General features: G+C 41.7%; 2 protein-coding genes and 1 long non-coding RNA gene across 5 annotated transcripts in view; 2 read left to right on the plus strand and 1 right to left on the minus strand.

Moving 5' to 3' along the window:
* foxred1 (FAD-dependent oxidoreductase domain containing 1) overlaps nucleotides 1-4,292 on the plus strand; it is a 38,620-nt gene extending 34,328 nt beyond the window's left edge. The window contains exons 9-11 of the mRNA XM_020524208.2: nucleotides 1,551-1,680; nucleotides 2,341-2,445; nucleotides 3,511-4,292. Coding sequence (XP_020379797.1) covers nucleotides 1,551-1,680; nucleotides 2,341-2,445; nucleotides 3,511-3,765 — 490 coding nt within the window. The 3' untranslated portion in view covers nucleotides 3,766-4,292. The remainder of the gene's footprint in view (nucleotides 1-1,550; nucleotides 1,681-2,340; nucleotides 2,446-3,510) is intronic.
* On the minus strand, nucleotides 1-14,253 carry LOC125486692. The gene is made up of 3 exons (XR_007265331.1): nucleotides 14,144-14,253; nucleotides 3,641-3,795; nucleotides 1-1,183 (listed from the first exon to the last, which is right to left on the minus strand). It is a non-coding gene; the product is annotated as an uncharacterized LOC125486692 (long non-coding RNA).
* Nucleotides 14,250-20,681, plus strand: part of LOC109924105 (toll-interleukin 1 receptor (TIR) domain containing adaptor protein) — an 18,901-nt gene continuing 12,469 nt past the window's right edge. Inside the window, exons 1-2 of one of the 3 annotated variants that reach the window (XM_048615313.1) lie at nucleotides 14,250-14,367; nucleotides 14,458-14,514. The gene's annotated coding sequence lies outside the window, so the exon portion shown is untranslated. Of the gene's footprint in view, nucleotides 14,368-14,457; nucleotides 14,515-14,764; nucleotides 14,897-20,681 lie in introns of those variants that run through there. The other 2 variants (XM_048615315.1, XM_020524132.2) reach the window with 2 other exon arrangements.

Genomic DNA, 20,681 nt, shown 5'->3' on the forward strand with positions numbered 1-20,681 from the left:
ATTAACAGTTCTTCGATAATACCCCTAGGCCATTGCCTTCCCTAATTATAGAATGGTTACAAGGGGAACCTTGGGGAGAACAGCAATGAGAACAGCCATGACAGGCATAATACTTTACCAGGTTTTTGGTAACGATCTCCGAACAGTTCAAACAAATGGTAGCTAAAGATTTTCTTAAACATTCTAGACTAGTGATTTGAAACAGAATATTCTGAGAACCTATGCTTGCAAATTTATTAACCTAACAGAGTTTCATGTAGAAGATTTAAACTGTACCTTTTTAACATTTTGTATGTTTCCTCCCCTTGGGCACTGACTGTGTTACTGTGGCAGGTTTAATTTGTTCACCTAAGTGTCTGTTCTTTTTGTATCAGCCAAGGCAGAACACACTAGCAAAGATACTCAACTGTTTGCATCCTGTGTTCGCACAAAGTCCAAAAAAGGGACTTGCATTTTTGTAAGTCCTTTTCACAACCAGCTGATATTTCAGTGCTTTACAGCTAAATAAATAATTTTGAAGTGTAGTTGTTTGACAGCAGGCAATACAACTGCTAATTTGCACAACAAACTCGCGCATACAACAATGTGGTGATGACCAGATAACCTGTTTTTTTTGTGATGTTGATTTTTGCTCCTTTAATAGTGTCCAATATTTTACCTCCTTAAATAGAATATTAAGTAATGGATCATCAGCCCCAGTGTGGAGCTTGAGACCGTGACCCTAGAGTTAAGACTCCCATTAACTATGAACTGAGCTAACTGGGCTGCACATGAACTTGTTCCACAAAGCCTTTCTGACTTGGGAGGCGACTTCACAACTGACTGACCAAAACATTTCAAACATCTGCCACCTGCTGGTTTGAACAAGAAATTTTGGGCTAGTTTGGGCACAGTTCTTTGGCAGCTATAGTTTATTCCATGTTGCAGTGTTGAACACTGATACATTCGTTTGTTACGGTTGCTGGCACTCCTGTTCCTTTGAGGCATTTCTCCTCTTACTCTTAGGGACTTGTACCTTGATCTTCATTTTAAGGCATTATGACACTAAAAGGAAAGTTTGAAAACTTTACTAACTGGAAAGGCATCAGGAGCAGTTGTGCGACCTCCAGCAACTGCAGTCCCTTTTGCTTTTCAGATGCTTTTCTCGGGTTGTTGGCAGGAGTTAGTGATCTTTTGCTTCCACCTGAGTGAACAAATTGGTTATTGGTTTAACATTTTATTCGCAGCACTGCACTTCATACAGTGTAACACTCACTCAACACTGGATTGGAATGTCAGCTCGATTTTTACTCTGGTCTTGGAGTGAACTTTGTGATCCAGAGAGTAGTGCCAACTGAGAATGTTAACAATCAGAAGCAGGATCACTGGCTTTCATCTCCCTGCCAGCCAGAAGTATTTTTTCCACCACTACCTCAGTTAAGACTAGTTAGCTGAGCAAACTCTGGGACCATGCTAGGACCATATGAATCTGTGCTTATTACAGGTTGTCATTGTCAGTTAAATCAATGAGGCTTCATTTGAATTTAATTTCTTTCCTTATTCTCTGTCAGATATGTGTATGTCTTCCACTGTCCAAATGGTCCAGGGCTGGAATGCCCGTTGATTGTTGACCACAAGGGAGCTTATTGCCGTCGAGAAGGCTTTGGAGGAAACTACTTGGGAGGACTTTCTCCAACTGAGGTAAGCACAATGAGTTCAGTGTAAGCTGCAATTTTCATTTCTCCTTTTTGTATATGGGAGCTTGTGGTGTGGGTTGGCAAGGTCACCAGGATGGTTGTGTGCTCTCTATGCTTGGATGCCTATGAAGATGTCCCTTATTTTGTCTTTTTTTAAATTCTCATTGACTGTTTTCTCCGTCCAAATGTGTCAAATCTTCCCTGGCAGGAAGTATGACACAGCAAAGGAGGCATTTGGTCCATTATGCCTGGTAATAGTTTTTTCAAAGAATTTTTCCAATTCCCTTTGAAAGCTGTTCTATCATCTTTTTCAGGAAAATATATTCTCTGGCCTTTAACATTGAACATCAGAATATAAATCTACTTGAGGTAGTTGAACTGAAAGTCCCAACCATGAACCAAATACTATGTGACATGAGTTTAGTCCAGTCTTAATCCAAATGCACTGAGATCTGGGAATGCCTGATTGGGCTGAGCTATACTGTTCCTTGCCTGGAAGTGTTAGATGGTGCGTTCTCAATTTCTAATGTTCACCATCCCAAGTAGGCCATCCACAAAAAAGATGTAATGGAAATTTGTCCGTCTGTTTTGTTCTGAATAAAACAGAATAAAATGGAATCGACACACCTATGCCATTAATAACTCCAATTCCTGGCTGTTATAGGAGGACGAACCAGATACCAGTGATCTGGAGGTGGATTATGAATACTTCCAAGACTCAGTTTGGCCCACACTAGCTCAGAGAGTGCCTGCTTTTGTGTCCTTGAAGGTAAGTTACGTGAAACATTTTTAATATCTTCATGAATATTGGCACAGTGTAATGTGGCTGTTTCTGAACATTGTCTTGTTTCCTCATGGTGACTGAAGTAAGACTCTGTCTATCTTTAGTCCCTGGCTTGCCTGACTATTTTTCTTGTGGGAGCCCATAGATCACTCACAATCAGTAGTCAGCTTAACAGTGAGGGATGTTGTTTCTGAGCTTCATCCTTCTGCAAACCGAAGTCACTGGTTGGGAATATGGAATGGTCACTATAGCTGTTAATTTATTTCTCCTTGGGGAGCATAAGGGCATTTATAAAGGTTAAGCATGTACATTACTATCCAACCAACATCAATTAATTCAGTATGTAATGCAGTTTGAGTCTCAGACCATTTCTGGCCTGAAATCTGTTTTGTGAGCAGAGCTAAGTGATTGATTTTGGTTTTAGCTGAAACTTCCTACTGTGATGGGCATGTTCATTTGGATTCCAAACTGAAGAGTGAGAAGAATAAACTCTAGTCATGTAATGCCAGCTCCAGCTAATTCTGGGTCATTATTTCTGTTTGTCTCCCTTTCTGGCTTCTAATTCTTTCCCAGTCCTTTGACCCTATCATGGGCAGTTGTGCCGTCACTCAGCTAGGCCTGAAGGTCTGGAATTTGCTCCCACCTGCAACTTTGCTTTTTCCTATAAAGCCATCCTTAAAATCAACATATTTTAATCAAAGTTTTGATCACCTCTCCAAATCTCACCTGCTGGAAGTTTCTGTGACTGAGTGCCTGCAAGAATGCAATCACAATCTGTGGGAGTGAGGGTGGGGAGGAGGCGGGGGCGACGTGTGCATATTTACAAGAGGTATCTGTGAGGTGGGGTGCATATGTGCAGATTTGCTGCGGAATCTGAGGCATTATTGAGTGTAAGCAAGGGGTCTCTATGGATGTGTGTGCTCACGGGATCTCTGTCAGGATATTTATGTATTTTCAGGGTGTGTCTGGGGCAGTTATGGGTATTTAGAGAGAGTTCTGCAATGGGGAAATTGTTGCCATTATTTTAACCTAATGTATTTCTGTCTTCAGTTGAAAAGTGCTTGGGCAGGTTACTACGATTACAACACCTTCGATCAGAATGCGATCATCGGCACTCATCCATTGGTTACCAACATGTATTTTGCAACTGGCTTCAGTGGGCATGGTCTACAGCACTCACCTGCTGTGGGCAGATCTATTGCTGAACTCATTCTTGATGGAAAATTCAAAACACTTGACCTAAGTGCATTTGACTTTATCCGATTCTTCAGAGGAACCAAAGTACTGGAAAATAACATAGTGTGAAATCCTGCAATCCTCTTGTGATCAGATATCCTAGAAGATATCAAAAAATTAGTTTTGATTCACAGTTCGTCTCTACTTCACAAAATGTAATCATGACAAATCCTGGATACTTTTGGACTGAATTTTTAAAAGGAATTTGAATTTACTGCAATTCATTTCACAACTGATCCTTGGCAGATTGTGGACTAAATGATCGAGCTGTGTTCTTTGATGAATTATTGCAGTGTGATGACCTAGTATCTGGTTTTTAAAAAATCAAGACCTGTAGCAGCATTTACAATCAACATTTCTATTGCAGCACTTTTCCTAGGTATTTATTCTGCAATGGTGCAACAATTCAAAATTTCATTTATCCCAATGTACCACTCTTTCTCCTCTTAAAACTCTGATTTCCCAAGCTATATTTGTATCACCTTAACCTTCTTGATTCATTTCTGTGCAATGGCTTTTCAGTGCCATGCATCCCATGTCCCATGACAATAAACTTGGCTTCCGTGAATTTATATTCTAAGAAGGAGAAAAATTCATTGGCATTGTATTCATTGTGTTTCTCTTCGGCATAGGAATACTTCTGATCAATAGATCGAAAAAGATTGTATTTCTTGACTGTCAATCCCTTCAGAGTGTTGATAGGTGGCAGGGTAAGGGAGGAAATCACAGTTCTAGACAGAAGTGGTGGTGGTTAGTGGACAGCAAAGACAGTTACATCAGAGTACAACAGGACCTTGATCAGACGGCCCAATGGGTCAATGAGTGGCAAACGGAGTTTAATTTAGTTAAATGTCAAGTGCTACATTTTGGAAAGGCAAATCAGGGCAGGACTTATACACTTAATGGTGAGGTCCTGGGGAATGTTGCCAAAGGGACCTTGGAGTGCGGGTTCATATTCCTTGAAAGTGGAGTTGCAGGTAGACAGGATAGTGAAGAACATTGTTTCAGAGATAGCAGGAACTGCAGATGCTGGAGAATCTGAGATAACATTTCTGAAGAAATGTCTAGGCCCGAAACGTCAGCCTTCCTGCTCCTCTGATGCTGCTTGGCCTGCTGTGTTCATCCAGCTCTACACCTTGTTATCATAGTGAAGAACATGTTTGGTACATTTGCCTTTATTGGTCAGTGCATTGAGTGTAGGAGTTGGGAGGTCATGTTGCAGTTATACAGGATATTGGGTAGGCCACTTTTGGAATATTGCATTCAATTCTGGTCTCCCTGTGATAGGAAGGATGTTGTGAAACTTGAAAGTGTTCAGAAAAGATTTACAAGGATATTGCCAGGGTTGGAGGGTTTGAGCTATAAAGAGAAGCTGAATAGGCTGAGGCTATTTTCTCTAGAGCGTCAGAGGCTAAGGGGTGATCTTTATAGAAGTTCATAAAATCACGAGAGGCATGGATAGGGTGAATAGTCAAGACCTTTTCCCTCAAGGTAGGGGAGTCCAAAACTAGAGGGCACAGATTTAAGGTGAGAGGGGAAGGATTTAAAAGGGACCTATGAGGCAACTTTTACATGCAGAGGATGGTACGTGTATGGAATGAGCTGCTGGAGGAAATGGTGGAGGCTGGTACAATTACAACATTTTAAAAGGCATTTGGATGGCTATATGAATAGGAAGGGTTTGGAGGGATATGGGCCAAATGCTGGCAAATGGGACTAGATTAATTTAGGAGATTTGGTCAGCATGAACAAGTTGCATCAAAGGGTCTGTTTCTGTGATGTACATCTCTGTGACTCTAAATGAATCTTAGAAAACCTCAAGTGTTCATCTTCTTGTCAAAGGATTAAATAGAATATGGAAAGCAGCAAGTCATTAAGTCCGCAAGCCCAAACCTGGGTTTATTCTCCCCTCAAACCTCCACCATCCTACTTCATTTCACTGTGACAATATATCACCTTTTCTCTCAGCTGTTTTTTCCAGTTTCGCCTTAAATGCGTCTGTACTATTGTCTAAACAATTCCACGGTCATAGTTCCACACTTCCACATCTCGGGATGAAGATTTTTTTTTCTGAATTCACAATTGGCTTTCTTGGTGACTGTCTTGTATCGATGACTTCTAGTTTAGCACTTTCCCACAAGTAGAAATATTCAGTCTGTGTCTACACATCAAAACCTTTCATAAAACCTGAGAAACAAAACCGGAGGCAATACCAATCACCCCAACAAACCAAGTATATAAATAACAAGTGGGACGTTTCACCGGAGGTGCACTGACGATGGTACCTAACAGGGTGACGAAACGTTTGTGACCAAAGCCACTGGCTTGGTGAGCATATCTACAACCTCAAAACCTTTCATGTCTTGTAATCACCTCTCTGCCTTCCCCTTTCAAACGAAGACAGCCAGCATGTTCACCCTTGATAGGTGCACCCCACTGTGTCTGTACAGTCCTTATTTAAATTTTTTTTGCAGTCTAACTGCCTCATTTTTTAATATAATGTCCAGAATTGTACACAGTACTCTGATCAAGTTCGATCAAGTATTTAGCATTTATGTGTTTGAAATTCAGTTGTTAATTATACAACCATACTGCCAGTTTTTTTAAAAATTTCTTCTTGTGATTTGTTGCAGTCTATCTCAGTATTGACTGTTGTTTAAAATCTCGTCTATATGTAATACAGAATTTATTTTCAAAGCTATTAAGTTTATTAGATATGCTTTAAAGTTCAGTAAACATTCAAAGTCAATTTTTTAAAATATTCTGATCCTGCAACAGTAGGAAGTGGAGTTCTGTATTTGTGCTAAAGACTTTAGCCCTATGTTCTCCAGCACAAGGGGGCAGAGTCCCTATCCAGACCATCAGGTCCCAGGTATGATCCTTGGTTTGCAATACTATTACATGTTTGAGGAATAATTGTTTATTAGGTTTACCAAAAGCATTTTTTTTGATAATGCAGTAGGATTTTACACATCAATCTGAGAGAATATCTAGGGTCTTGAAAACAACACAGCCAACAGTGCTGCACCCCTATTAGTATCAATATTAGTGTGTCAGCCCAGATTTAAATTAGACTTAAGCCCACCATCTTGTGGTTTGTCTGAAAGTCATAAAAGGAAATTTAGGCTTGGTTTTGAAAGACTCTGTTGCCAAATTGTCCCTATTCCTGGAATGGAAAATAGATCTTTCCCTGTTCCATCTCCGTAATTTCTAACTTCTGATATGTTAGCTATAATACTTTCTTGAAGACAAAATTTCTTTTATGGACTGGGGTGAATGTCAAATTTTTTTGCTTTGGTTTGGCTCCATTGCCATTAGTTTTTTTTATATCTGAAATGGAGTGATTCTAGATATCTGTAGAGTTCTTGGCTTGTGCTGACCTTCAGTATTTTTGGAATTTGTTGTTCTTCCAAATAGTGATTTGCTTTTTACCAAATTGAGCTTTGGATCCCTTAGACTCAGTCGTACAGAACAGAAACAGACCCTTTGATCCAACCAGTTCATGTCAAACATAATCCCAAACTAAACTAGTCCCACCTGCCTGCTCCTAGCCCATATCCCTCCAAACCTTTCCTATTCTTGTACTTATCTAAATGTCTTTTCAACATTGTAATTGTACCCACATCCAACACTTCCTCAAAGTTCATTCCACATGTGAACCACCCTCTGTTTTTTAAAAAAAATTGCTCTTCATGTCTTTTTTAAATCTCTTTCCCCTCACCTTAAAAATATGAAAATGTGTCCCCTAGTCTTGAAATCCCCCATCCTAGGGAAAAGACAAATACCCCTTTATTATTTTATAAACTTCTATTAGGTCATTTCTCAACCACCGACGCTCCAGTGAAGAATGTCCCAGTCTATTCAAATTTTCTTTATAACTCCAACCTTCCATACCTGGTAAATCTCTTCTGAACCCTCTCCAGCTTAATAATATCCTTTCTATGGCTGTGCAAACAGAACTGGACACAGTGCTCCAGGAGAGGCCTCACCAACGTCCTGTACAACCTCAACATGACTTCGCAACTCGTATACTCAAAAGGACTGAGCAATGAAAGCAAGCATGCTAAAAGCCTTTTTAACCACCCTATCTATATGTGATGCAAACTTCAAAGAATTATGTACCTGCACCCCTAGGTCCCTCTGTTCTACAACACTGTCCAAGCCATACTCCTGTTTGCTGTACCAAAATGCAAACCTCACATTTATCCAGACTGAACTCCATCTGCCATTTTTCAGCCCATTGACCCATTTGATCAAGATCCCTTTGTAATATTAGAAAAACCTTCTTCAGTGTCTACTATGCCACCAATTTTGGTGTCTTCCGAAAACTTACTAACCACGCCTTCTATATTCTCATCCAAATCATTTCTATAAATGACTGACAAAAGAGGACCCAGAACCGATCAGCAAGCACTTCAAATTTTGTCCAAAGAGAGAGATTTTTAGTCACTTGTATGGTTGTGCTTTTTGGATATTGTACCAGATAAGTGTCATAAATGCAAAGCAAGTTGTTGTGCCAATTAGCTGGATAAATGTATTAAGTCTACATGTTGGCTTGATTTTGAAAAGTGATACACTACTGTTGGTTTCATTGGTTATTTAGTCCAGAAAATTAAGCCAATCTAGTGCTGAACTATCTGCAGGCAATTGCCACCTTGTCTTAGTTCAGTGATATTCATATCACTGTGGCATTGAAGAATGTCGTTCACCATGTTGCCTCCCCCACCTACCAGTCCCAATATATTAGACTGTTTCTTGTGACCAGGCCATCGGCCTGTGGATCATCCTTGGAATGCATGTAATCAGATATAAATTTATTCAGGTAGATGATTAATGTTGAGAATTACCTATCCAATTAAAGTATTGAAACTACATCTCCATCATTTTGAGGGATACACATAATGAAAAGGAGAAAAACCACTCACTAAAAATAGGTTCAGGCTCATTTGTCTTTTATGTTCTTAGATTAGTTAATAGGGTAGTTAGGATGGCATACAGGATACTTGCCTTTATCATTCATGGCATAGATTATAAGTGCAGGGATGTTATGTTGTATCTGTACAAACCTTTGCTTAGGCCACAACTGGAGTGTTATGTACAGTTCTGGTCACCACATGATAAGAAGGATGTGGTTGCACTGGAGGAGGTTGCAAAGAAAATTCACCAGATGTTTCCTCGGCTGGATCAATTTAGCTATGAAGAGAGGCTGGTTAAGTTCACATTGTATTCTTTACAGCAGAAAAGATTGAGAGGGAACCTGATTGAGCTGTACGAGATTGAAAAGCATGGTCAGAATTCATTGAAAACAACTATTCTCCTTGGTTCAAGGGCCAATAACAGGCATAGTTTTAAGATGAAAGGCAGCAGGTTGAGAGGCAATTTGAGGAAAATTTATTTTACTGAGGGTGGGAGGAATTTGGAACACACTGCCTGGGAGGGTAGTTGAGGTGGGGAACTTCACAACGTTTAAGAAGTTTTTGGATGAGCATTTGAAATGATATAACATTCAAAGAAATGGGCCAAGTGCTGGAAAGTGAGATTAGTGTGGAGTGAGTTGTTTTATTGTCAGTGCAGACTCGATGGACCAAGGGGCGTCTCTGTACTGAATGACTCTATGAAGATTAATTGATGTTCAGCTCCTATGAAATATCTTGCGATAGTTTATTTGGTTAAAGTACAGTATTCAATATCATTTCAAGCTGCTATTGTACATTTGACAAATTTTAAAAGGAAATTGCATAGGAATTTGAAGAAAGTAAATTTGAAGGGCAACAGTGGTTGGAGAAGTGTCACTGACTGGATTGTACCATGGCAAGCCAGTATGTACCCAATGGGCTGAATGGTGTCTTCCAGTATTTGAAATTATGCCATGACAGGTTTTTACTCCAGGCTTAGCTTGGTACCACTCCATTATGACTCGGGAATTGAGAGCCTGGGTTTGCTCACAACTGGGCATTTCTCAGTGCAGCACTGAGGCTTATGAAATCAGGACCCCATCTGTATTTATGAAGATACAAGTATTCTTCCTACAAGCAGCACCTACTAAAAGTATTAATTTTAGTGTTCATTGGGTTGGCCAGTCCCTGCATGTACATATGTTAAAGATTTCAAAAACATGAGGGGTATGGAAAGGCAAGGTATAACTGCTCCCACGTGTAAAAGGATCTCAATGCACAGATTAACAGTGATTTGCAAAAGCAGCAGTTGTGATGTGGAGCTAAGATTTTTTTCACGTGACAAGTGATTCAGATTGGAGAAAACTGCCTGGAAAACTGATCGAGGCAGGCTCAAATGAGGTGGTTAAATGGTTATTGAGTGATCATTTAACTAGAAACAATGTGCAAGGCTATGGGAAAGGGCAGGAGAACAAAATCAAATCATAATATAGGTATTTTTGCTATAATGTATGTTGCGTTAACGCGAATTGGCTGTAATGCAATTGAAGAATAGTGGATGCTATTTGGATAATGTGAACTTTCTGCTGTACAGATTGTGATTTTCTATAGCAATTTCCCTATAAAGCTATTTTCTATAACGTGATTTTCAGTAGCACAAGGGCACAGAAGAATGCAACTATCGCATTATAGGCAAACTACCTGTGCTCATTTGGAGAGCCTGCAGAGACTTAAAGGGCCGAATGGCCTCCTGCACTGGAGCAGTTCTGCAAATCTGTGATTTACTATTCATGATGTCAAAAGGTCATAGGAGTAAAAGTAGGCTATTCAGCCCTTTGAGTGTACTCCATCATGCAATGAGATCACGGTTGCTCTTATAATCTTCAACTCTATTTTCTGAATTTTCTGCACAACCCTTGATTCCTTTTTAGATTAAAAATCTGTCTGTCAGAGTCTTTAATATTTTTAATGACCCAGCCTCAACAGTCCTCTGGTAGAGAATTCCACAGGTTAACAACCCTTAGAGAAGAAATTCCTCCTCATCTGTTTTAAATGTGCAACACGTTACTTTGAAATAATGCCTTTGGTCCTAAACTCTCCCATAAGGGGCAACAACTTTCCACATCTATCTTGTTAAGTCCTTTGAGAATCTTGTATGTTTCAATGTGGTCACCTCTCAATCTTTAGTTCAATGAGTACAGGCTCAATCTACTCAAGCTGTCTTCCTAAGACGGTCCCTTCAGTACTTACTACCAGCCTAATTAACCTTCTCTGGACTGCCTCTAATGTCTATATGCCTCCCCTTGGATGAAGGGCCAAAAACTGCTCACAATTGGCCAGTTGTGGTATGCATAGCACCTTGTACAATTTTAGCCAAACCTCCCAACTTTGAGACTCCATTCCTTTTGAAATAAAGGTCTGCATTCCATTCGCCTTCCTTTATTACCTACTGAACTTGGATGCTAGATTTTTGTGATTCATGGATCAAGATTCTCACATCCTTCTGTTCTGTTGCTTTCTACAGTCTTTCTCCGTAAATAATCAGTTTTATTCTCCCTGCTAAACTTCACATTTCCCCACATTATATTCCACGTGCCGCTCATTTAACCTGTCAGCATCACATTGTATATTGTATCATCTTCACTACTTGCCTTCATGCCTATTATTGTGATGTCCACAAACTCTCCTGCAGTGCATTCACTTTCATCTTCCCATGCATTAACATACATAGTAAATAATTGTGGCTCCAGCATTGATCCCTGTGGCACACCAATAGTTACAGGTTGCCATTCTGAAAATGCCCCCCTTAACCCAAATGTCTGTCTCCTGAGTTAGTCAATCCTCTATGTATGCTAATATACTACCTCCAACACCATGGGCTCTTAAGTAGCCTAATGTGTAGCATCTTATTAAAAGTCTTCGAAAATCCAAATGTACTATAACCACAAGTTCCCCTTTATCTATCTTGCTTACTACCACCTTGTAAAATTCTCATAAATTTGTCATGCATGATTTTCCCTTTATGAAGTCACATTGACTCATGTCATCATCATATCATGCATTTCTAAATGCTCTACTACTACATTGTCTAACATCCCAACAACAGACTGGCTTATGGTTACCTTTTTTTGTCTCCTTCACTTTTTTTGAAAGTAAAGGTGTTACATTGGCAGTTTTCCGAACACCTGGAACTTTTCCAGAATTTAAGAACTCCTAGAAGATTGCTACTAGTACATCCACAAACTCTGTAGCTACTTCCTTTATTATCCTAGATTGTATTCTATCAGGTCCAGGAGATATATTGGTCATTAGACTCATCAGTTTCCCTAGCACTTTTTTTTTCTAGTGATGGTTATTGTGTTTATTTCCTCTCCTCCTTTTGCTCGTGCAGTTCGTCTTGATATTACTTACAAGTTTACCCTCAAAGTTTATTTTCTCCCTTTTTTTTGGTTCTTTTGGTGTTTAAAATGTTCCTGTTAGTTAAGCTTATCACTAATCTTGCCAAATTGTATGTGTTTTTCTTTCAATCTGATATTATGTTGAGGTTCGTTGGCTTGGCGAGCCAACCAACCTGAACACCCACAACCTGAGCTACAGATCTGCTCCAACACCTTAGAATCTGACATTATCTTTGTCTTTAACTTCCCTGTTCAACCATTCCAGAATCCTCCTTCCTAACTGGAATATATCTTGCTATGAGCTATTTTCTAAATTGTCTACCATTGTTCCTTAACCATCTTTGCTGCAAACCTCCTTCCCCAGTCCACTCTAGCCAGCTATGCTGTCATTCCTTTACAATTACCCATATTTAAACGTAGCAGTTGTTTCTGACAAATATTGTTCTTTCTCAAACTGAATGCTAAATTCTTCCATGTTATGGTCACAGTTTCTGAAAGGATCTTTTACTCTTGATTTTTATTAAAACTGCCTGATTACACGTTGCCAGATCCAAAATGACCTGATTGCTGGTTGGATCCACAACACAATGTTCTAGGAAACTGTCCTAATACATTCTGAATTCTTCCTCATGGCTTCTTCTGCCAATCTATCTCAATTGACATGTAGATGAAAGTCACCCAGGATTAATGTGCTGCTTTTGCTACATGCCTTCATTATGTCCTTATTTACTCTGTCTCACTGTATAGCTACTGTTCGGAGGCCTGTAGACCACTACCAGTGTCACTCCTTTTATTTTCTTCACCCGAATGGATTGTGCATCTTTCAATTCAAGATCATTTCACCCATACCAACAATGCGACGCACCATACTTTCCTTCCTGCTTGTCCCTTCAAAAAGTTACATACCTCTGAATATTTAGTTCCTGACTTCAATCTCCTTGTAACCATGTCTCTGTAATAGCTTTAAGATTACACCCAGTAATCTGTATTTGTGAAGTTTTATTTTGTTCCAAACACCATGTACATTCAAGTAAAGAGTCTTTAATTTTGTGTTCTGATTAAGGGTCACTGTTTTTGAAACAGCAAGCCTGTTTCTTTTCTCTCCACAGATGCCCGTCCTATTGTGTTTCTCCAGCAATTTCTGTTTTTGTTTCAGATTTCCAGCAACCGTAGTTAACTGGCTTTATTTTGGCTATTAACTTCGCCCTTTTACCATTTATTCCCCTTTTTACCCTATTTACTGCTATTTTTCTATGTACTCTGTCCCTCTCTGAGGATCATTATCCAAATAGTTGCCCTGTAATACTGCCATATCCACTTGTTTTGTAAGCCTATGTACCCCACCTTGGGGTGGTACAGAGGCTCAGTAGTTAGCACTGCTGCCTCGCAGTGCCAGGGACCTGGGTTTGATTCCACCCTCTGGTGACTGTGTGGAATTTGCATATTCTCCCCGTGTCCGCATGGGTTTCCTCCTACCACTCTGGTTTCCTCCCACAACCAAAGATGCACAGGTTAGGTGGATTAGTCGTGGGAAATGCAGGGTTACCGGGATACGGTAGGGGAGTGGGGTTTGGGTGGGATGTTGTTTGGGGTCAGTGTAGACTCGATGGGCCGAATGGCCTGCTTCCACACTCTCAGGATTCTATTTCGTGAGTGACAATACCCCACAACACACACTAACTAGTTTAAAACCATCTCTAACATGAACACTTAAGAAGAAATCCATTATTTGAGGCAACATCTCAAATGATGCTGTTTGTATTGAATGTGCCGATGTAGCCTTCTCTATATCGGGAAGACCAAACACAACCTGGGGACTGGTTCGCAGAGCATCTGCACTCTGCATGCACCAACCAACCTGATCTTCTGGTTGCCATCCACTTTAATTCCCCCTCCCACCCCCCTGGTGACATGTCCATCCTTGGCCTCCTCCACTGTCAGAGTGAGGCCAAACGTAAACTGGAGTAACAACACCTAATAATTTTGCCTTGGGAACCAACAGTCCAATGGCCTCAATATTGACTTCAGCTTCAAAGTCTCTCCACCTTCAGCCTTATCCCATGTCCCGCCTCCCTAACCTGTCATAACCTGCCCATCTTCCTACTCACCTGTTTACTCCACACTTCCTACTGACCAATCACAATAACTTCCTACCTGCATCCACCACCTCCCTCTATTTAATCTGGGCTCCTCTTCCCCCTTTCCCGACCTGTGGTAGGGTTTCGTCCCGAAACATTTGACTTTATGCTCCTCCTGCTGTGTCTTTTCCAGCTTCACATTTACGGACTCTGGCTACCAGCATCTGCAGTCCTTATCGTCTGCCGGCGCATTTTCCTGATTTGAGGTTGGCAGGGATTAAAGAAATTTGCAAGTAGCAGGTAAAGCAGCATGGATTGTTCTGCCTGTGTAGGGTGCAGGAGGGTTTCGTGATTTTGATGGTTTTAGCCTAGCTTTTTTCTTTCCGCCAGGCTCCGAGAGTTCGAAGCGTTTGTAATTCACCAGTGATCGTAAACGAACAACGCTCGGTGAGTTTTGACCACCTGTCTCTCTCCTCCCCACCCCGGGTTATTAGAGCCGGTGTTGATGGGCTCGGGGCGGTTCCACACGCGTCACCACCCGCCCCCCGCTCCAAGTTGTAAAGGAAGTTTTTGGTGGCCACTTCTCAGCCTGAGCGGGGTCTAGATGAGGCTGGCTCCCTTTGCAGGCGAAAGCAGCGACTGCCAACGCTACACTCTGGTCTCTGCAATCTCTCTCGGGCTCGGCCTGGAAGCCCTCGGCCACTCCCCGCCTCCTGAGGCCGCCCTGTACCAGGGGACTGTTTCTCTTCCTCCCGTTGCTTCAGTTTGTAACTCCTGCCCGAATCAGCCAGCAAGTTGTATGCATTCCTGGTAAAGATTGAGCCAAAATGTAAAGTCGTGCATGTTTGCCTTATGCTTTAAATGTGTTAAACTTGTGTTGTAAGACGAGCGGAGCAAACTTTTTTAAAAACATGAAATCGACAGTCTTGGGGGTTTCCATCCCTCGTCTCTTAATACCGTGATGATACTGTTCAAATGACCATTCTTGAAGCTGAGGTTTAAAAAAGTTAGCATTTTTCTCAAGCATATTGAGAGACTTGTCTGCCAGTCAAAGCACTCTTCAATCATATGACGTCTGCAACAGCTTTTTATAATTCGTAACTTCCTCGTTTCACTGTTTATTTTTATATATGCTAATCTTTGTAACCATCGCATAATGGTTTATGATCTCGTTGCTGAATTGGATGATACGTGTTCAGAACATTTCAGTTCTTCCAATTTTTAAGGCCAAGTGGTATTATCACTGGACTGTTAATCCAGAGATCCAGGTAATGTCTAGGGGATCCAGGTTCAAATCTTGCCACAGCAAATGGTGAAATTTGAATTCAGAATCAATGACCATGAATCCATTGCCACTTGTCAGGAAAAAAGACCCATTTGGCTCACTGATGTCCTGCTAATTAAACTGTTATCCTTATCTGTTTTGGCCTACATGTGATTCCAGACCCACAACAATGTGGTTGACTCTTAACTGCCCTTCGGGGCAATTAGGGATGGGCAATAAATGCTGTCTAGCTACTGAATGAAGTTTTAAAAATTGAAAGTTTCATTCTCAGGAATGGAATTTTACCTTCTGCAGTTTGACTTGGGTGACCTGTATGACCTCTCAAATGAATTGTAGTTCCTTTTTTCAAGTTGTTATTTCAATGAACATGTTCAGAGACATTATAAAACACCATCTCCTTTAACCAAACAAAAAAAGGGGAGAGAGACGTGTTATTGAAAATTTGTTGGAGTGAGAAGTAAGGCATTGGCTTGCGAGGCTTCGGTGAGCAGCGGCTCAGCAAAATGTACAGATAAACTCAAGTAAAGTCCTTTTTAACTTTCCTCTTTAGTCTTAGAGCATTTGAGATGGTGGTTAGGGCAGTGCCTTGTTCCTCCTGCAGGATGTAGAGCTCAGGGAAACTTCCATGGTGCCTGATGACTACACCCTCAGGAGGTGCACCCAGCTGCAGCTCCTGGAGTCTGTGTTAGGGAGCTGGAGCTGGATGTACTCCAGGTCATCCAAGATGCTGAGCACATCATGGATAAGAGTTATGATGAGGTGGTCACATCTAAGGCGTAGGCAGAGAGTAGCTGAGTGTCCACCAGGAAGGGCAAAGGGAGTAGGCAGAGAGTTCAGGAATCCCTTGTGGCCATTCCCCTCAAACAAGTATATAGTTTTGGATACTGCTGGAGGGGTTGGGGAATGACCGATCAGTGGAAAGCATCAGTAGCCAGGTCAATGGCACTACGACTGGCTCTGGGGCACAGTGGGAAAGGGTAAAGGTGAACGGGACCTTGGTGAAAGGAGACTCAGTAGATAGGGGGTCAGACAAGAGATTCTGTGGCTGCAATCAGGAATCCAGGATGGTGTGTGGCTTCCTGGTGCCAGGGTCCAGGATGTCTGAGTGGCTGCAGAATGTTCTGAAGGGGGAGGGTGAGCAGCCAGAAATCACTGTGCACGTTGGCACAAATGACATAGGTAGAAATAGGGATGAGGTCCTGAGGAGCGATTATAGAGAGCTAGGAAAAAAGTTTAAAAACCAGGACCTTGAAGATGGTAATATCAGGATTACTTCCAGTGCCATGTTTTAGTGAGGGTAAGAACAGGAAGACGTGGCAATGAATGCGTGGCTGAAGAATTGGTGCAGGGGTCAGGGATTCGGATTCCTAAATCGTTGGGATCTATTCTGGGGCAGAGGTGACCTGTTCAAGAGGGACAGGTTGCACCTGAACTGGAGGGGGAACCAATATTCCAGTGGGCAGATTTGCAAGTGCTACAAGGGAGGTTTTAAACGAGATTGGCAGGGGGTGGGATCCTAAACAGCAGGGAAACAAGTGCGAGGCTGGAAGGAGGTACAGTAATCAGAAATAGCAAGTTGAAGAGACAAGTCAGGCTGGGAACATGACAGAGTAAGGAATGCCTTTTGGATTAAATTACATCTATTTCAATGCAAGAGGGCTGACAGGTAAGGCTGATGAACTTGGGTATGGATAGACACATGCAACTGGGATATTATAGTCATTACAGAAACATGGCTAAGGGAGGGACAGGACTGGCAGCTTAATGTGCCCGGCTACACGTGCTTTAGGCGGGACAGAGGTGGAGGAAAGCGAGGAGGGGAAATTGCATTTTTGATTTGAGGAGAGTATCACAGCAGTACTCGGATGAAATAACTGGGGGATCATCCAGTGAGACTTTGTGGGTGGACCTAAGAAATAAGAAGGGGATGGTGACATTATCGGGGTTGTATTATAGGCCCCCAAATAGTCAATGGGAATTAGAGGAACAAATATGCAGGGAAATTGGAGAGACTTGCAGGAACAATAGAGTTGTCATAGTGGAGGATTTTAATTTTCCTAATATAGACTGAGACTGTCATTGTGTTATGGGCTTAGATGGGGTGTAATTTGTTAAATGTGTTCAGGAAAGTTTCCTCAAGCAGTTTACAGAGGGTCATACTCAGGAAGGAGCAAAACTCGATCTACTCTTGGAAATAGGGCAGGACAGGTAACTGAGGTGACAGTAGAGGTGTGCTTTGAGACCAGTGATCAGAGTTCTGTTAATTTTAGAATAGTTATGGGGAGGGACAAAACTGGTCCACACGTTCAAGTCCTAAACTGGGGCAAAGCAAATTTTGATGGAATTAGACAGGAGCTTGCAGGGATTGACTGGAATAGTTGGTTTGCAGGCAAAGGGACCTCAAGCAAGTAGGAGGCCTTTAAAAGTGTGATAGCTGGAGTTCAAGGTCTGTATGTTTCTGTGAGGATGAAGGGCAAGGTTGGCAGGAGTAGGGAACCCTGGATGACAAGATATTGAAGCTTTGACCAGAAAAAAGGAGGTATGGCTCAGGTACAGGGAGCTGAGATTCAGGAAATCCCCAGAGGTATATAGCGAATACAGGAGTTTACTGAAGAAGGAAATCAGGAGGGCGAAAAGGGAACATGAGATAGCTTTGGTTGAGAAGATAAGAATGAATCCAAGGAAATTCTTTAAGTATTTTAAAGGAGAGTAGGACCCCTCAAGGACCAAAGTGGACATGTATATGTGGAACTGCAGGAGATGGGCAAGTTCCTCCATGAATATGTCCCCTCTGTGTTTACCATTGAGAAAGACATGAAGACTTGGGGAACCTAGTGGTGCTATCTTTGGGACAGTCCATATCACAAGTAGAGGTGGTGTTTGGAAGTATTAGAATGTATGAAGGTGGATAAATCTCCTGGTCCTGACCAGATATATGGAAGAACCGTACAAGATGCTAGAGAAGAAATTGCGGGAGACCTGGCTGATATATTTGCATCATCGTTAGGTACGGTGACATCCCAGAAGACTGGAGGGTAGTGAATGTTGTGCCCTTATTCAAAAAGAACTGCAAAGAAATACCTGGGAAGCATAGACCAGTAAGCTTAACGTCTGTGGTAGGTAAGTTACCTAAGATTCTGAGGGATAAGATATACATGTATTTAGAAAGAGAGTTTGATTAGGAGTAGTCAGCATGGCTTCATGTGTGGGAGATCATGCCTCAAATCTATTAAGAGTTCTTTAGTGAAGTGACCACGAAGGTTGATGAGGCGGTAGACCACATGGAATCCAGAGAGCTGACAAATTGGATACACAACTGGCTTGATGGTAGGAAGCAGAGAGTAAGAGTGGAAGGATGCTTACTGGACTGGAGGCCTGTGACTAGTTGTGTGCCTCGGGGTCGGTGCTGGGCGTATTGCTGTTTGGTATCTACATCATTGATTTGGATGAGAATATACAAGACCTGATTAGTAAGTTTGCAGATGACACTAAAATAGGCAGTATCGTGGACAGTGAGGAAGGTTATCAGAAATTGCTGCAGGATCTTGATCAGTTGGGGAAGAGGGCCAAGAAATGGCAAATGGAGTTTAATATAGATAAGTGTGAGGTGTTGCATTTTGGAAAGTCAAATCAAGGTAGAAGTTTCATGCTGAATGGTAGGGCCTTAAGGAGTGTAGTGGAACAGAGGGCCCTTGGAGTTCAGGTGCACGGTCCTCTGAAAGTGGAGTCGCAGGTAGACAGGGCAATGAAGAAGGCTTTTGGCACACTGGCCTTCATCAGTCAGGGCATTGAGTACAGAAGTTGGGAAGTTATGTTGCAGTTGTACAGGAAGTCGGTGAGGCCGCACTTGGAGTATTGTGTTCAGTTTTGGTCACCTTGCTATTGAAGGATGTTATTAAACTGGAACGAGTGCAGAAGAAATTTACAAGGATATTGCCACGACTCGAGAGACTCTGTTATAGGGAGAGGTTGGACAAGTTAAGACTTTTTCTTTAGAGTGAGGCTGTGGGCGCAGTGTAGAAGTGTATAAGGTCATGAGAGGCATGGATGGGGTGAATGCACCCAGTCTTTTTCCCAGGGTTGAGGAATCTAGGACTAGAGGGCATCAGTTTAAGAGGGGAAAGAATACATGGGAACCTGAAGGACAACTTTTTTTTTAACACAGAGGATGGTACGCATATGGAATAAACTGCCAGCGGAAGTGGTTGAGGCAGATACATTAACAACAATTAAAAGGCATTTGGACGAATACATGGATAGGAAAGGTTTAGTAGGATTTGGGCCAAGTGCAGGGAAATGGGGTTAGCGTGGCTAGACATTTTGATCGGCATGGACCGGTTTGGGCCAAAGGGCCTGTCTCTGTGCTGTAGGACTCTGACCTCTGGAGCAGGTGGAACTTGGCTGCTGGCCCAGAGGCAGGGACACTGCCTGAAGAGTGCTCCATTTTTATATTATGCTATTTCATTTCTCTCTCTGCTGTGGACTCATTTGAATCCATATGAAGCCCAGGGGAATATGCAGATGCAGCAGAAGCACTTCAATATTTAGTTTTTGAATATTTCTTCCTAAAGCTATTAGTTTATTTGCATTTTTTTGTTCAGAAAGTATTTGTGCTGAATCTCTAATTCTTGCTACTGCAGATGGCAGCTGATTGCTTACAGTAAGTGATTTCAACTGCTCGTAATGACACATTGAATAACTGCACCGTCCTCTTGCCATAGATGTTCATCTGACAGGTCACCCACAATAAACTATCCCCCTGTCGTCTGCTGATAAGACATTGGTTCCTTTAATTTTAAGTCTTGTGACAATGTTAAATGGGTGACCATTTCCAAGGAGGAAAAAAAAATTAGACTTCTGTTTGTTTTAGAGAGCCTTTTTACAACATTGGGACAATTTGTGTCTCATGGGTCAGTGAACTGCATTTTGTTGGCTAGGCAAGTGTGACAGCAGTTTGGTCACAGTGAGGTTCAGAATCAGTGAAGGAGGTAGATACATGGCCAATTCATTTGATTTTGGTCGTATTGACTGAGGAAGCACTCTTCACCCACTTCAAATTGTGGCACAGGACCTTTTAAAAAACGTCTGAGCAGATAGATAGGGCCTCATCTGAAAGTTAGCACCTTTTGATAGTGTGGCACTCTGAGATCGGCATTGAAATATCAAACTGGATTTTACTGAAGCCTTGGAACCTCTGTAGTGCAACTGAAAAGAATAAAAGAAAAAACGTTTCTGCTCCTCTGATGCTGCCTGGCCTGCTGTGTTCCTCCAGGATTTTGATCACTGTTTCTTTTTGGTAAATAGTGGTAGCTACAGTGTCCAAACAGAA

The sequence above is a fragment of the Rhincodon typus genome, chromosome 32, assembly GCF_021869965.1.
Source record: "Rhincodon typus isolate 14 chromosome 32, sRhiTyp1.1, whole genome shotgun sequence".
Classification (NCBI taxonomy): Eukaryota; Metazoa; Chordata; class Chondrichthyes; order Orectolobiformes; family Rhincodontidae; genus Rhincodon; species Rhincodon typus.